This window comes from Canis lupus, chromosome 4, assembly GCF_048164855.1.
Source record: "Canis lupus baileyi chromosome 4, mCanLup2.hap1, whole genome shotgun sequence".
NCBI classification, from domain to species: domain Eukaryota; kingdom Metazoa; phylum Chordata; class Mammalia; order Carnivora; family Canidae; genus Canis; species Canis lupus.
The window spans coordinates 5,059,156-5,072,931 of NC_132841.1; the positions used below are offsets into that span (position 1 = coordinate 5,059,156).

Below are 13,776 nucleotides of genomic sequence, written 5' to 3' on the forward strand. Positions count from 1 at the left end.
TTTTTTTTTTTTTATTGTCTTAACATAATACTACAGACTGGGTGACTTAAAACAACAGAAATGTAATTTCTCACAGTCTGGAGGCTGGAAGTCCAGGATCAAAGCACCAGCAGGTTGACGTCTGGTGAGACCTCTCTTCCTGGTTTGCAGATAACTGACTTCTGGCTGTGTCCTCAGGTGGCCTTTCCTCTGTACGTGTGTGGAAAGCTCTGATGTCTCTTACCCTTCTTATAAGGACACCAGTCCTATTAGATGAGGGTCCCACCCTTTATGACCTTAACTATCTCTTTAAAGGCTCCGTCTCCAAACAGAGTCACATTGTGGCTTTTGAATTTAACATATGCATTTGGGGAGGGGAGGCAGAAGTCATTCCATCCATAACATATGGCATTTGTGATATGAGGGACACTCAAGTGTGGGGCCCAGGGCAGAGTTATCCTCTTGCCAAGGTTTAAGGACAATGTTGAGATAGACTTCATGGAGAAGGGGATATCTGAGCAAAGATACAGGAGGTAAGAGGGTTATACATATAGCCTTTTGGAGAAAAAGGCATTTCTGATTGAGGGGGCAGCCAGCGCAGAGGCCTTAAGGCAGGAATGCATCTGGAATGTTTGGTAAACAGTAGGTCTGAAGGGTTGGGAGAGTAGGAAGAGATGAGGTGTGGGTATCTGGGTGATGTAGAGCTCTGGAGGCCCCTATAAGGAATTGGGTGTTTACCTGGGTGAAATGGGAGAACCATTGCAGGGTTTTGAGCAGAGGTATGACATGGTCTGATTTATACAGCCACATGGCCACGAAATTATTTTCAGGCATTTTGGTGAATAATTAAAGTGAAGTTATGCACATTTACATTTGACCCTTGAACAACATGGGTTTGAACTGCATAGGTCCACTTATACATGGATTTTTTTCGACAAGTACAATATAGTAGTATAAATGTATTTTCCTTATAATTTCCTCACTAACATTTTCTTTTCTCTAGCTTACTTTAAGAATACAGTATGTAACACATATAAGATACAAAATACATGTTGATTATGTCATGGTAAGGCTTTCAGTCAAAAGTAGGCTGTTAATAGTGGAGTTTGGGGGAAGTCAAAAGTTCTTTGCACAGGGGTCAGTATCCCTAACCCCTGTGTTGTTCAAGGGCCAACTGTACATTAACTGCATCTATCAAAACCTTGATTTTAGAATCTAATTTTAGAGTCAAATTATCTGGAGAGCTTCACACTTAACAAAGTTTTCCAAAGTGTGGTACGTATATAAGTAATCCTTCCTTCTATACACCTTTTACCTTTTCTTTTTTCTTTCTTCTATTGAATGTACATAGTTACACATTTCTTGTGCTCTTTTGAAATCTTTTGAACTAAGTTTTATCTAATTATGTATACTTAATATCTATGTTCTAAGATACTTTTGAACAAATACTTTGGTGACGGCTATACAGATATATAGAGAAAAGAATAGTCACAAATGACATTACTTTGTGCCTTCTACAAATAAGTAATACTTTGAGGACTAATTGTGTACTTTTGTAATACAAAGTCTGTTTCATTCTGTTTGGTTTAACAAAATCATGATCATCAATTATCTTGCATTCAAGAGAAAAAAGAAACTGGATTGTTACTTATCATTTCTATGAATTGTCTATTTTAAAAAAAAGATTTTCTTTTTTTTTTTTTTAAGATTAGTGGGTAAAAGTTGATGTGAAAGTAAGAGTAGGTTCACTGTTAGGTAAAACTGTGAAATAGGTCCTCTGGCTTTCTCTTCCTCTTTTTAGTTCAGGGAAATTCACCAAAGTATCTCTAGCACCTAGCTAGCACAAAGGATACCTAGCACATAATAGGTGCTCATTATATTTGTTAAATGAGTAGTGATTTCCCTAAGACATCTCCTCACTAATTTGCTAGTGACTTCAGTTGTTTGTCCATCCTTGGAGTGTTTGCATTCTAAAAGATTGCCAGAGGATGCCGGCAACCTCTGCCCAAAGATATGAACTGCTAAAGGTTGAACGTCAGGCGTCAGTGGGGAGATATTTTAAAGTGCAGAATTTTCCCCAAGAGCCGCTTTAAACCACATCACTGGTCAACTATTTACTTTGCTCGTCATTGGGTCAGATGAGAATTGCATTTGGTATACAGCTTTAAGACATACCATCCTGATTTATTTCTATTTCTTGGTTCCTGTGCAACCCCCCCCCCAAAACAAAAACAAAAAAAACAGGAGTTGTTGATTCTAAAGCAATTGCTGTCAATTTGTAGCCCATCCCCTTATAGTTTGTATTGTTTAGGTAGGACCTGAGCCCCGTTCAAGGTCTTCCCCAGCACCTCTGACACGCCTCGCGAGGACTACCCGAGACTGGGTGGGGAGCAGGGGTGTCCTCTAAAAGGCCAAACTGCTGGCGTCCGCAGTGGATCAGCCACGTGCTGGGCCCGGCGCTCAGCGACGCAGCCAAAACATCTCCGTATTAAAGCTCCGGCGCCCGCCTGCTGGAGGCACAGCTCTTTGAAGGTATGTGCTGTGGACGGTGCGCACTGTATACAACAAATGTGTTTGAAGAGAGCTAAGTTGAAACATAGACATTTGCGCTGAATGATTTCTACGGCGGCTTCGTTTCCGAAAGAAGCGTACCGGTACCTTTGCAAAACTGCTTCTCCCGGCCCGCAGAGGAAGGCTGGCTAGGCTTCCTCGGGGTAACCGGTCCTCCCTCTCCCAACCCCTTCCCATGGTTCTTGTGCCCCCGTCCTCTGGGCCCACACAAGGAGGACAGGACGCCTGCCGGTCCATGTTGGATGCAGGAAGCGGACGCCGCGCGAGCGCCTGATGCTTTCCAAACGCTGGTCGCTCGGCCCTGGGTCTGACATAACCAGCCTCGCAGGGCACAGACGGGGCGAAGACCGGAGGCAGGTCTGCCCCGAGCCTCCGTCGCGCCGGAGAAACGTCAGGGCCCCCGCCTTGAGGCCGGCCCGCCCCCCTCTCTTCCCCATTGGCTCGGCGGCTCCACGCGTCACGCCTGCGACGCCGACGCTGCCCTGCCTGCGAGGGGCGGGGCTCGGGACGGGGCTCGGGACGCGCGAGGCGGGGCCAGCGCGCACGCGCAGGCGAGCGGGACTGGGTCAGGACCGGGGAAGGGCGGGGGTGGTGTTCCCGGTTTCCTGGGTTACCTGAGGGGGCGGGGGTGGGGAGTTCGCGGCGGCGACGGGGGTGGCAGCTGCAGCGGCGACAACGACTCGGGATTCTCCCGGTGAGTAGAAGCGCGCGGCGGCAGCCACACAGCAGGTAAAAAAGGCGGCCGCCGGGCGCGGATGACGCCGGCCGAGGGCTTGGGGTCCCGGACACCGTCCCCGGCCTGGAGAGAGGGCGGATTGGGGGTGGCGGCCGCCGGCCGGAGCTGGGTGTCGCGGCCCCCGGGCTAAGGGCGCGGGGGGCTCGGCCCCGAGCCGGTCCTCGGGCGTCTCGTCCGGCTCCCGGTCTCCGAGATGTCTCCCCGCGGCGCCGGCAGCGTGTGACAGCGGCCGCGAGGCAGGCGGGAGCTCCCCGCGGCCCCTGGGGACCCTTGCGGCGGCCACCCGCCACCAACTTTATTTCCGCGCGCGCGGGGGCCGCGGGGCCGGAGGTGCACGAGGCTGGCGACGCGGTGCTGCTAGCGCGGTCGTATTCATTGTCCTGTGCGGTGGCACTCGCTCCACCCCGGCCGGGCCCAGACTGGCAAGTCGACGCGGGAGCTGGCAGTTTCCGCGCCACCACCCTTGCAGTGGCTCCCGCGCTCCTGTCCCGCGGTGCTCGCCCATCTGTCCTCTCCCCCGCGTGCCTCCGTCTGCTGCTCGTCTCACGTCTGTGACACCCTCTGCGGGGCCAGAGGGGCCTCTGAGATAGCGGCCGTCTGTGCCGGGGCGTCATTAGAGCCTTCCTTGGCTGGGATGCCCCTTAGCCTCCGGGGGGACTACGGTGTTTGAAAAATAACCGGGAGACCTCCCGACACCACAGAGTGGAGGTCAACGGGTTGTTCGAGGTGGAGGGGGTCAGGGAGGAGGCTTTCAGAACCGCTCCCTAGCCTCAATTCTTATCGGGCTAAACAAAACGTTCCCTATGACGGCGCTTGGTACTTGAGGCTTGTTTGAAGCAGATAGAAAATACTAAGGGAGTTGCGTCTTGCCTTGAATACGTTGTTGTTGAGTACGGACCAGTGTTTCCTTGCACGTTGAATGCAGCTCGCGTTTTTCCTAGGGTTTATTTAACAGATTGATAGGACGAACTGAGTTGGGCTTTTCTTCCTGATGATTCTTGGCCGGTCTGCTGCTGCTTTAAACTTCCACACCCAGAAACCTTATGCTAATAAAGATGTTGACTCTGAGCTTTCATTTTATAGATATAGTTATTAATATGGGGTATTTGTTTTTAAGAGCTTTACGAGTAGTCAGCAACTTTTTTTCTGATATCTCTTTGCTGTCCTCCATGTTGTTACTGCTTAAAGGTTGGAGAAGAGGAGGGATTAGGAGAAAATGAGTTATTATATAATTTAACTGACATGAAAGCAGTTTGTAAATTATAAAATGATGTATGAATTTAGTAGATATTTATTGAGCATGTACTGTGTGCCAAACAGTTTTCTGAACAGATGAATATCCCCTCCTTCACAGAGCTTGCATTCTTGTGGGGGATCTCAGATAATAAAATATGTGCTATGTCATTTAGTGTCAAGGACTATAGAAGAAAAAGCAGGAAGGAGGGAGGATAGGGGGAGAGGGTTGCAATTTTAACTGGAGCTTAGAATTAACTAGAGGTTAGAGCCAGGAAAGACTTCTCAGAGAACATGGCATTTGAGCCCAAGACTAGGAGGAAGTGAGAAGGTAATCCATATCCCTCTCTAGAGGAAGAGTGTTCAAGCAGAGGGAAAGGCACTTACAAGAGCTTTAAGGCAGGAGTGTACTGGGTGTGTTTGAGGACAGCTCAAAGGCTGATTTGGCTGTGGGGGAGTGAGCAAAGTAAGAGTAGTAGAAATGGAGTGAGGTAAGTGGGAATGGTAAGACAGCTTGGGTGAGGCCTTGTAAGCCTTTGTACAGACTTGGTTTAATACTCTGAGTGAGAAGGGGAGTCATCCCTTTGAATAGAGAAGAAATATAACCAGACTTTTAAAAAGGATCATTCTGGTGGCTAGACTGGAGAATTGACTGGGGCAGAGGGAGGGATTGGGCAGGAGCAGGGGCAGGGGCAGGGGCAGGGTTATCAACTCAGGGACTCTTGCCATAGCTGGGGCTAGAGATGATTATAATTGAGACCAGAGTAAAACTGGTGGAGTGGTTGATTTCTGGATGAATTGGGGGTATACTCAACAGGAGATTTATACCAGAATTTTTGTCGGAGCAAAAATGAAGATGAAGTAGACATATACTGAGATGAGGTTTATGAGATGAGCAATTTGATGGGGAGAGGGTTAGGGGGTGCTGAGAGGACAGTAAAATGAGACATTCAAGTAGAGATTATTAGTAGTAGATTCCAGTGATTTTTGTATTGAAGACATTACATTATTTTGACTTTATCAGGGGCTTAATATTTTCACCCATGAACTGCCAACTTTTTTTTCATACTCATTTTCTTTTTAGTTCTTTTGGACCAGCTTAATCATTGATTTCACCAAGTGCAGTTTTGTTTTTATTTGCTTGCACTCAGAGCATCTGTCTTTTAGTTTCAGTTGTAGAGAAAGCTGTATCACCCAGAATTTCAGAGTATCTTTGCAGTTTGTTCCTGTATTGAACACCTCCAATGATTTATCTTTTCCCAAGTTATGTTTGGATGGCTGGCTTAAGTTCAAGAATTTTTTTTTAAGCTTCAGAAATCTCGTTATCAAATGTGACTTCACTTGGCATTTGTGAAATTACAATGGAAATGACCTGTATTTTTAATACTTTATTAATGATTCAGTAATATAGAGGGATTATCCTAATTCTTTAGTTTCATTAAAAAATGGCTTGAAATAAATGGGCCATCACATGTTAAATGGAGATCTTTTCATCAAATTATGCAGTATGCGGAACAACAGAATTTGGCCTGTAAAACTTGTATCAAAAATATGTATCAGGACCCTAGAATATAAGGTCTATCCCTTACATTAAGAACCCAGGTTATAAACTAACATTTTTTTAATGGATTTTCAACCTAAATATATTCTGAAAGTATATCTTAAAACTGTCAGATTAATAACTAGTTTTAAACTGATCTTGGAGTCATTGGGAACACTGTATTCTCTTAGATCCTACTTTCTTTTGCTATTGCTTCTCACCAGTATTTGTTCTTGTCTCTCTTAATACTCCTGGCCTTGATTTACAGTAATTGAGAGAGACCTGATACATTTAGAAACTCTGAATGCTTCTCAGGTCTAATGGTTGGGGGAAAATAAAAATCTTATTTAGTAATATGAAAAAGTAGGGATGCCTGGGTGGCTCAGTGGTTGAGCGTCTGCCTTCAGCTCAGGGTGTGATCCCGGAGTTCCGGGATTGAGTCCCACATCGGGCTCCCTGCATGGAGCCTGCTTCTCCCTCTGCCTGTGTCTCTGCCTCTCTCTCTCTCCCTGTGTCTCTCATGAATAAATAAATAAAATCTTTACAAAAAAAAAAAAAGAAAAAGTAATGCTTAAAATGTGACCATCTTAATTAGCGAAGAAAGGAATTAAACAATTTTCCAGAAGGCTAGTCATTGTTCCATTCAAATGTGATTCCTTGAAATTGAAACTCAAAATGCATGAGGAAATAAGAGAACTGCTAGCCACTTTAAATGAGTGGAAGAAATAGATGAATGATAAGAGAGGGTATTGCACCTACTTAGAAATGTTTATATAACTAGAGCCACTCATCTTTATAAAGTAAAGAGGATAGAAGATTTTTGCCAGAAACCTGAATCACATATTTTAAATTTAAAAACAGAGTGGGGAGGGGGAAAGCTTAGAAACTGTACATTGAATGTCTTGATACTAAGTGATTCCTAGAAAAATTATAGGCCAGATTGCCAAGCAGATGCTTTATAATTTGTGATTAGAAAACAAGGCACTGATTATTAAGACCCAGAATTGCTTTTTTAAGAACACGTCATATTAGCCCCTTGCACACTTTGCCAAATATATGATAATATTAAATAATCTTTTTAAGCACCTTGCATCTTACAGAGTGCATTCCCATTATTTTATTTAACCCTCAGAACATCCCTGTGAAGTAGTGTCAGAGGAAGAGGACTCAACAGTAGGAGCCCTGGGAAGTCATGAAGGGGACAGATGTGGGAGATTTTAGAAAGGACTTACTTAGATACAAAGTTAAAGAAAGGGAAGAATCAAAGTGGGCTTTAAGGATTCTAGATTGTCTGACTGAGTGAATGGTAATGCTGGTAATTGATCATAAATTTGAAAATATAGGTGGAGGAACAGATTTGGAGATGTGAAATTCATCTATTCATATCAGTTTGGTGAAAATAGTTGTTTTCTTTGTCAGAACTGAGTCACATGTAATTAAACTTTTCAAAATATGTAGGTCAGCCTGGAACTCAGAAGAAGAGAAGTCTAAACCAAATGAAAAGTCTTCATTCATTCAGTAAACATATCCTTTCAAATTCTTTTGGTAAGGAAGAGAGGACAGTGGGTAGAAGCTTGAGCAGGGAAATGTGATTGGGGAAGGTTTGTTTTTCCTTAAGGATGAAAGAGTCAAGGAACTTTAGTGGACTGATGGAAAGGGTCCATTGAAGAAGAAAGAAAATTGAAGTCACAAGAGAAAGATGATCAGACATAACCTCAGAGGAACTGGAAGGGTTGGGAACAAGATCACAGGTGAAAGGGTTATTTTGGAGAAGAGCAGTGATGCACCTTCCTGTTTAAAAAAAGAAAAGGAAATAGACAGTGAATACTGATATAATATAGGTACATGTCCAGGATAACATCTCTTGTCTCCGTGGAGCCAGGTTATCTGCTGAAATTGAGAAGGAAGGGCGTGGGTTGGGGTATGTTTCATGGGAAAGGTTACTGTTGTGATTGGAAAAGGGGCTTGACTAGGGAACATTGACCTAATTGCTGAATAATGATAAACACCCTTGAAATCACAAATGAGGAAAGCAGCCAATCAGAATGGTTAAGCAGTACAGAAAGCATATAATTAGACTGAATCTAGATGGTGATCGGAAGTGAGGATATGATGTATAACTTGTGTTGGGGGATGGTATAAAGTCAAGAAACTGAGGGTGATAATGAGGTTGCTAATTGAAGGGCTGAACCAGAGGTATCCTGCTTGATTAATGAAGACAGCTAAGCCAAGATGGAGCTGATAAAAGTACAGAACAAAGAGGGTGAAGAATCTCAGTGAGTAAGCTGTAAGATTAATAGAAGTAAAGAAGTACTAGAGATGGAAAAATAGGCACAAGATGTGAGGTCCTAACTTTAAGATTCTGGAGTTGAAACAGTCATAGCTGACGATAAGGGCCAAAGTATGACCAATGATGGTTGGTAGCCGAAATTAATAGTGCTAATTACAATTGTAATATTAATAAAAACTACCGTTTATCAAATGCTGTATACTAGTCACTATAGTAAATGCTTTTTCTATAGTTATTATACATATTTTTCACAACCACCTACTAAACTATGCTTACCCTCTACAAAGTAGAGGTCATTGAAGAAAAGGAAATCAAAGAGCTCTGAATCCTAGTATGTTGGGATTATTTGTTCTTATAGATAATGAAGCTCCCAAATAATAGATCTTGTATGGAGTGGAAGATAAGAATTATATGACAAAGTTCTCAGTAAATGGAGATGAAAGACTCAAAGTCAGTAGTTGACAACTACAAATATAATATAGCCTTAAAATTGGATAAAAATGGGATAATAATGATGCATAGGCCACCTTAGGAACCAGGTGATAACCAGAATAATGCTGATCTGTCTTCCTGGCCTGGGATCTGGGTGTATATAGTGATTTATTAAGAGGAAGAGATGAAATGAACCTCTTGTGTAAAGGTAGAGGAGATAGGGCTGTTTAGCAATGGAACTAGGTTTCCTAAAGCTAGAGAGTAAAGAATCCAGGGAGGAAGGAAGACTCATCTAGTCGTGTGTGGAAAATCAGAAAGGGTGGGTGGGCAGGTAGGGTGATCATGTAATTTATTGACCAAACAGGTATTATTATGAAAATGGAAAGAATGTCTTTAATAGTTACTCTGGGACAGCATTCATAAATTAGGACTGTCGTAGGCAAATCAAGATGTTTAGTCATATCAGTGACAGGTAACTAGAGGAGCTGTCACCTTGGAAATGGGCTGTGGATGTTGAAAATGAATGAATTGAGCCCTAAACTAGAGGAATATGAATGGAACTTACCCAGGATTATTCTCTCTAGCCCTATAGCATTGCCCTGAAATGTTCTATGTACATTTTGTTCTGTAAGAGTCTGAAGATTTGAAAGAAGTTCTGGATTCATTTCTATATGAAGATTTGGAATCCATTAACATATAAGTGATACTAGAAACCTTAAAAGTGGATGAGATCACAAAAAAAAAAAAAAAAAAAAAACCCACAAAGAGAATGAGGAGGAGGAGGACAGAATCCAGAGACTCACCAACATGAAGAAGCTGGCAAAGAAGAATACAACTAGGGAGACTGAGAAGGAATGGTTAGAAGGAAAGCCACAAGAGATTTAGTATCCACAAATCCAGAAAGAAGAGAGAGATTCAAGAAATTAATCTCTCATGTGCCTTATGTTCCTCTGAGAGGTCAAATAAGATAAGGACTGGAATGTGTCCATTGGCAATTAGAGGGTTGTTAATCTTGGCCTGACTAGTTTTGGTAGAGAAGTGTGGGCAAAAGTCAGTCTGCAGTACACAGAGAGGTAAGGTGGAGACAGGAAGACTACTTTAAGTGAAGACTACGTTTGAGTAATCTTGAAAGAGGAAGGTGTTAACAGGATCTATATATCCTGTGTATAAATATATATATATATATATCCTGTATATGTGTGTGTGTGTTTGTGTGTGTATGTGTGTGTGTGTGTATATACATACATATATGTATATATATTTCATTCATTCATTCATTCATTTAAGGAAGGCAGTGAAGAAGCCAATGGAGACAAAGGGTTAAAAACTAGGAGGGAGCTGGATTTCTAACCAATGCCTTCTGGTAATGTCTAGTTAGTAATTTTGTTGTAATGGAAAGAGTGAAAGTAAGAGGAAGATACATTTTAAATTAAGTAAGACAAACTTTGTAATAACTACAACTCATCAGAAGCTGAAATAGGTAGAAAATGTTTATTGAAGAGAGAGAATTCCTAATCTGGTGAAATACTGAAAAGTGACATTTAGGTTATAGAATAACTCTAGGATTCTATTTTTTTCTCTACATTTTTTGAGGGAAGGAGGAATGTGCATATAAGGTTTATTAGTTCAGGATTCCTGATCCCATAACATTGATGCTTTTTAAATAACTTGTGTTAGTTTTTATCAAGTAGCTTTGACCAAAGTTTCTTTCTCTATATGCAACATTAACACATCTCAGGAACACTGCCAGCACATTTTAAAGCTTGAAAACTAAGAAGAGATAAAATCCATTTTCTCATTCTTCACATGGGGAATCAAAATCAAAGATCTAGGGATGCTTGATGTACAGATTGAGGCACAGAGCCTCAGTGAGACTCATTCTAGAATTGTATTTCCTACAACCGCTAGATTTTTATTCCAGCTACTTTCTTGTTGCTGAGACATCTTCTCTTTTTGTTCTTTGACTCTGACAGGTTGTAGAAGACAATCTTTTTAAATAAGTAAAATAGAGGTCCTAACGTATGGATTTATTGTGGTAGATGAACAAAACACTCTTAAGATTTTACTTGAAAATTGTAAAATGTTATAAATTATTTTTATTATTAGTGTAAATGAAGGGCTTGGAAAAATTGAACTTTCTTTTAAGGTGTCTCTTTTGCAAAGTCTCTTTTAAGAAATCTCTTCTCCCTGGCACCTGGGCACCTCAGTCATTTGAGCATCTGACTCTTGGTTTCTACTCAGGTCTTGATCTCAGAGTCCTGGGATTGCCCCTCCCCAGCCCCCACCCCCTGTAGGCCCTGAGCTGGCTTGTGTGCTCTCTCTCGCTCCCTCTCCTAAATGGGTAAAATCTTTATTTTTTTATTTTTAAAGATTTCATTTATTTATTCATGAGAGACACACACAGAGAGAGAGAGAGAGAGAGAGAGGTAGAGACATAGGCAGAGGGAGAAACAGGCTCCATGCAGGGAGTCTGATATGTAACTTGATCCCGGGATTCCGGGGTCACACCCTGAACTGAAGGCCAAAACTCAACTGCTGAGCCACCTAGGCATCCCTTGGGTAAAATATTTAAAAAAAATTTTTTTTAATTAAAAATAAAAATAAAAATAATAAAAATAAAAATAAAAAAGAAGTCTCTCTTAAAAAACCGAAAAGAATATAGGCTTCCAGGCCAGAGAAATGTGGTTTTTAGGAACAGCTTATCTAACTTACTAGCAATCATTTTTTTTTAAAGATTTTATTTATTTACTCATGAGAGACACAGAGAAAGAGAGGCAAAGACACAGGGAGAGAGAGAAGCAGGCTCCATGTAGGGAGCCCGATGTGGGACTCAATCCCAGGTCTCCAGGATCACACCCTGGGCTGAAGGCAGCACTAAACTGCTGAGCCACCCGGGCTGCCCACTAGCAATCATTCTTGACTATCTCTGGATATTTCAACTGTCTAAAATCATAACAGTAATATTTCTCTTATATGGTACTTGTAAATATTAAGTTATATATAATTATATTTGATATATTATTTAAATATATATTATATGTCACGTTTTTGGACAATGCTTGAAGCCTAGTATACATTTGGTGAGAAATACTAATTTTCCTAACTCTTTTGAGGTTTTTATTTCTTTGACATATTATTTCTTATTTCTTATTTATTTATTTATTTCTGAAACAGAATTAACATAGTGTTATATTAGTTTCAGGTGTATGATATTATGATTAACAATTGAATATGCTACTCAGTGCTCATCAAGGGTATTTTTTAATAGAATTTTTAAAAAAATTTTTTTTTATTTATGATAGTCACAGAGAGAGAGAGAGGGGGGGAGAGAGAGAGAGAGAGAGAGAGGCAGAGACACAAGCAGAGGGAGAAGCAGGGTCCACGCACCGGGAGCCCGACGTGGGATTCGATCCTGGGTCTCCAGGATCACGCCCTGGGCCAAAGGCAGGCGCTAAACCGCTGCGCCACCCAGGGATCCCTCATCAAGGGTATTTTTAAGTCCCTTTATCTATTTCATCCATTCCTCTACCTACCTCCCCTCTGGCAACCACCAGTTTGTTCTCTGTATTTTAGAGTCTGGGGTTTTTGTTTGTTTCTCTTTCTTTCTTTGTTCATTTATTTTGTTTCTTAAATCCCACATATGAGTGAAATCATAACATATTTCTCTTTCTTTTACTGACATATTTCACTTAGCGTTATACTCTCTAGCTCCATCCTTGTTGTTGCAAGTGACAAGATTTCATTCTTTTTGATGGCTGAGTAATATTCCATTGTATATACACCCCACATCTTCTTTATGCATTCATCCATTGATGGATTCTAGGGTTGTTTCCACATCTTAGCTATTGTACATAATGCTGCAATAACAGAAGTGCTTATATCTTTTTGATTAGTGTTTTTACTTTCTTTGGGTAAAGGGGTCTCATGGTAATTTTATTTTTAAATTTTTATTTTTTATTATTTTTTTTATTTTAAAATTTTTGAGGAACCTCCATATTGTTTTCCCTAGTTGCTGCACCAATTTGCATTCCCACCAACAATGCACCAGGGTTCCTTTCTTGTTCCTTTCTTTCTACATCCTCACCAACACTTGTCATTTCTTACCTTTTTTATTCTAGCCATTCTACCAGGTATAAGGTGATATCTTATTGTGGTTTTGATTTGCATTTTTCTATGATTAACAATGTTGAGCATCTTTTCATGTGTCTGATGTCTGTTTGTATATCTTCTTTGGAAAAATGTGTATTCAAGTCCTCTGGCCATTTATTAATCATAATTTGTTTTTTGGTATTGGCTTATATAAATTCTTTATATATTTTGGATATTAACCTCTTATCAGATATATCATTTGCAAATATCTTCTGCCATTTGGCAGTTGCCTTTTCATTTTGTTAATGGTTTCCTTTGCTGGGGAGAAGCTTTATATTTTGACATAATCACAATAGTTTAATTTTGCTTTTGCTTTTTCTTGCCTTAAGAGATATAGCTAGGAAAATGTTTCAATGGCTGTTATTAGAGACATTACTCTCTGAGCTCTCTTCTAAGATTTTTATGGTTTCAAGTCTCATGTTTAGGTCTTCAATCCATTTGAGTTTATTTCTGTGTATAGTATAAGAAAGTGGTCCAGTACAGCCTGTTTCCCAGTGTATATTCTTGCCTCTTTTGTCACAGAGTAAATGGTCATATAAGCGTGGGTTTATTTCTGGGCTCTCTATTCTGTTCTGTTGATATGTTTCTGTTTTTGTGCCAGTACCATATTGTTTTGATTACCTCAGGTTTTTAGTATATATTGAAATCTGAGATTGTGACAGCTCTAGCTTTGTTCTTCTTTTTCATGATTGCTTTGCCCAACAGTAATTCATGTATCCCTGTGTGTGTGTGCGTGTGTGTGTGTAAAATGAAGTATTACTCAACCATAAAAAAAAAAGAATGAAATCTTGCTATTTGCAACAACATGGATGGAGCTAGAAAGCATTATGCCAAGTGAATTAAGTC

The 13,776-nt window shown here is 41.0% G+C and overlaps 2 protein-coding genes across 2 annotated transcripts in view; one reads left to right on the plus strand and one right to left on the minus strand.

Annotated features, from left to right (window-relative positions):
* Window positions 1-2,307: 2,307 nt before the first annotated feature.
* On the minus strand, window positions 2,308-4,026 carry LOC140631759 (uncharacterized). Its single transcript, XM_072822987.1, has 2 exons — window positions 3,165-4,026; window positions 2,308-2,534 (listed from the first exon to the last, which is right to left on the minus strand). Exons 1-2 carry the CDS (start codon window positions 3,898-3,900, stop codon window positions 2,440-2,442), a joined length of 831 nt encoding a protein of 276 aa, XP_072679088.1. The 5' UTR covers window positions 3,901-4,026; the 3' UTR covers window positions 2,308-2,439.
* LYST (lysosomal trafficking regulator) overlaps window positions 3,048-13,776 on the plus strand; it is a 189,383-nt gene continuing 178,654 nt past the window's right edge. Inside the window, exon 1 of the mRNA XM_072822986.1 lies at window positions 3,048-3,244. The gene's annotated coding sequence lies outside the window, so the exon portion shown is untranslated. The remainder of the gene's footprint in view (window positions 3,245-13,776) is intronic.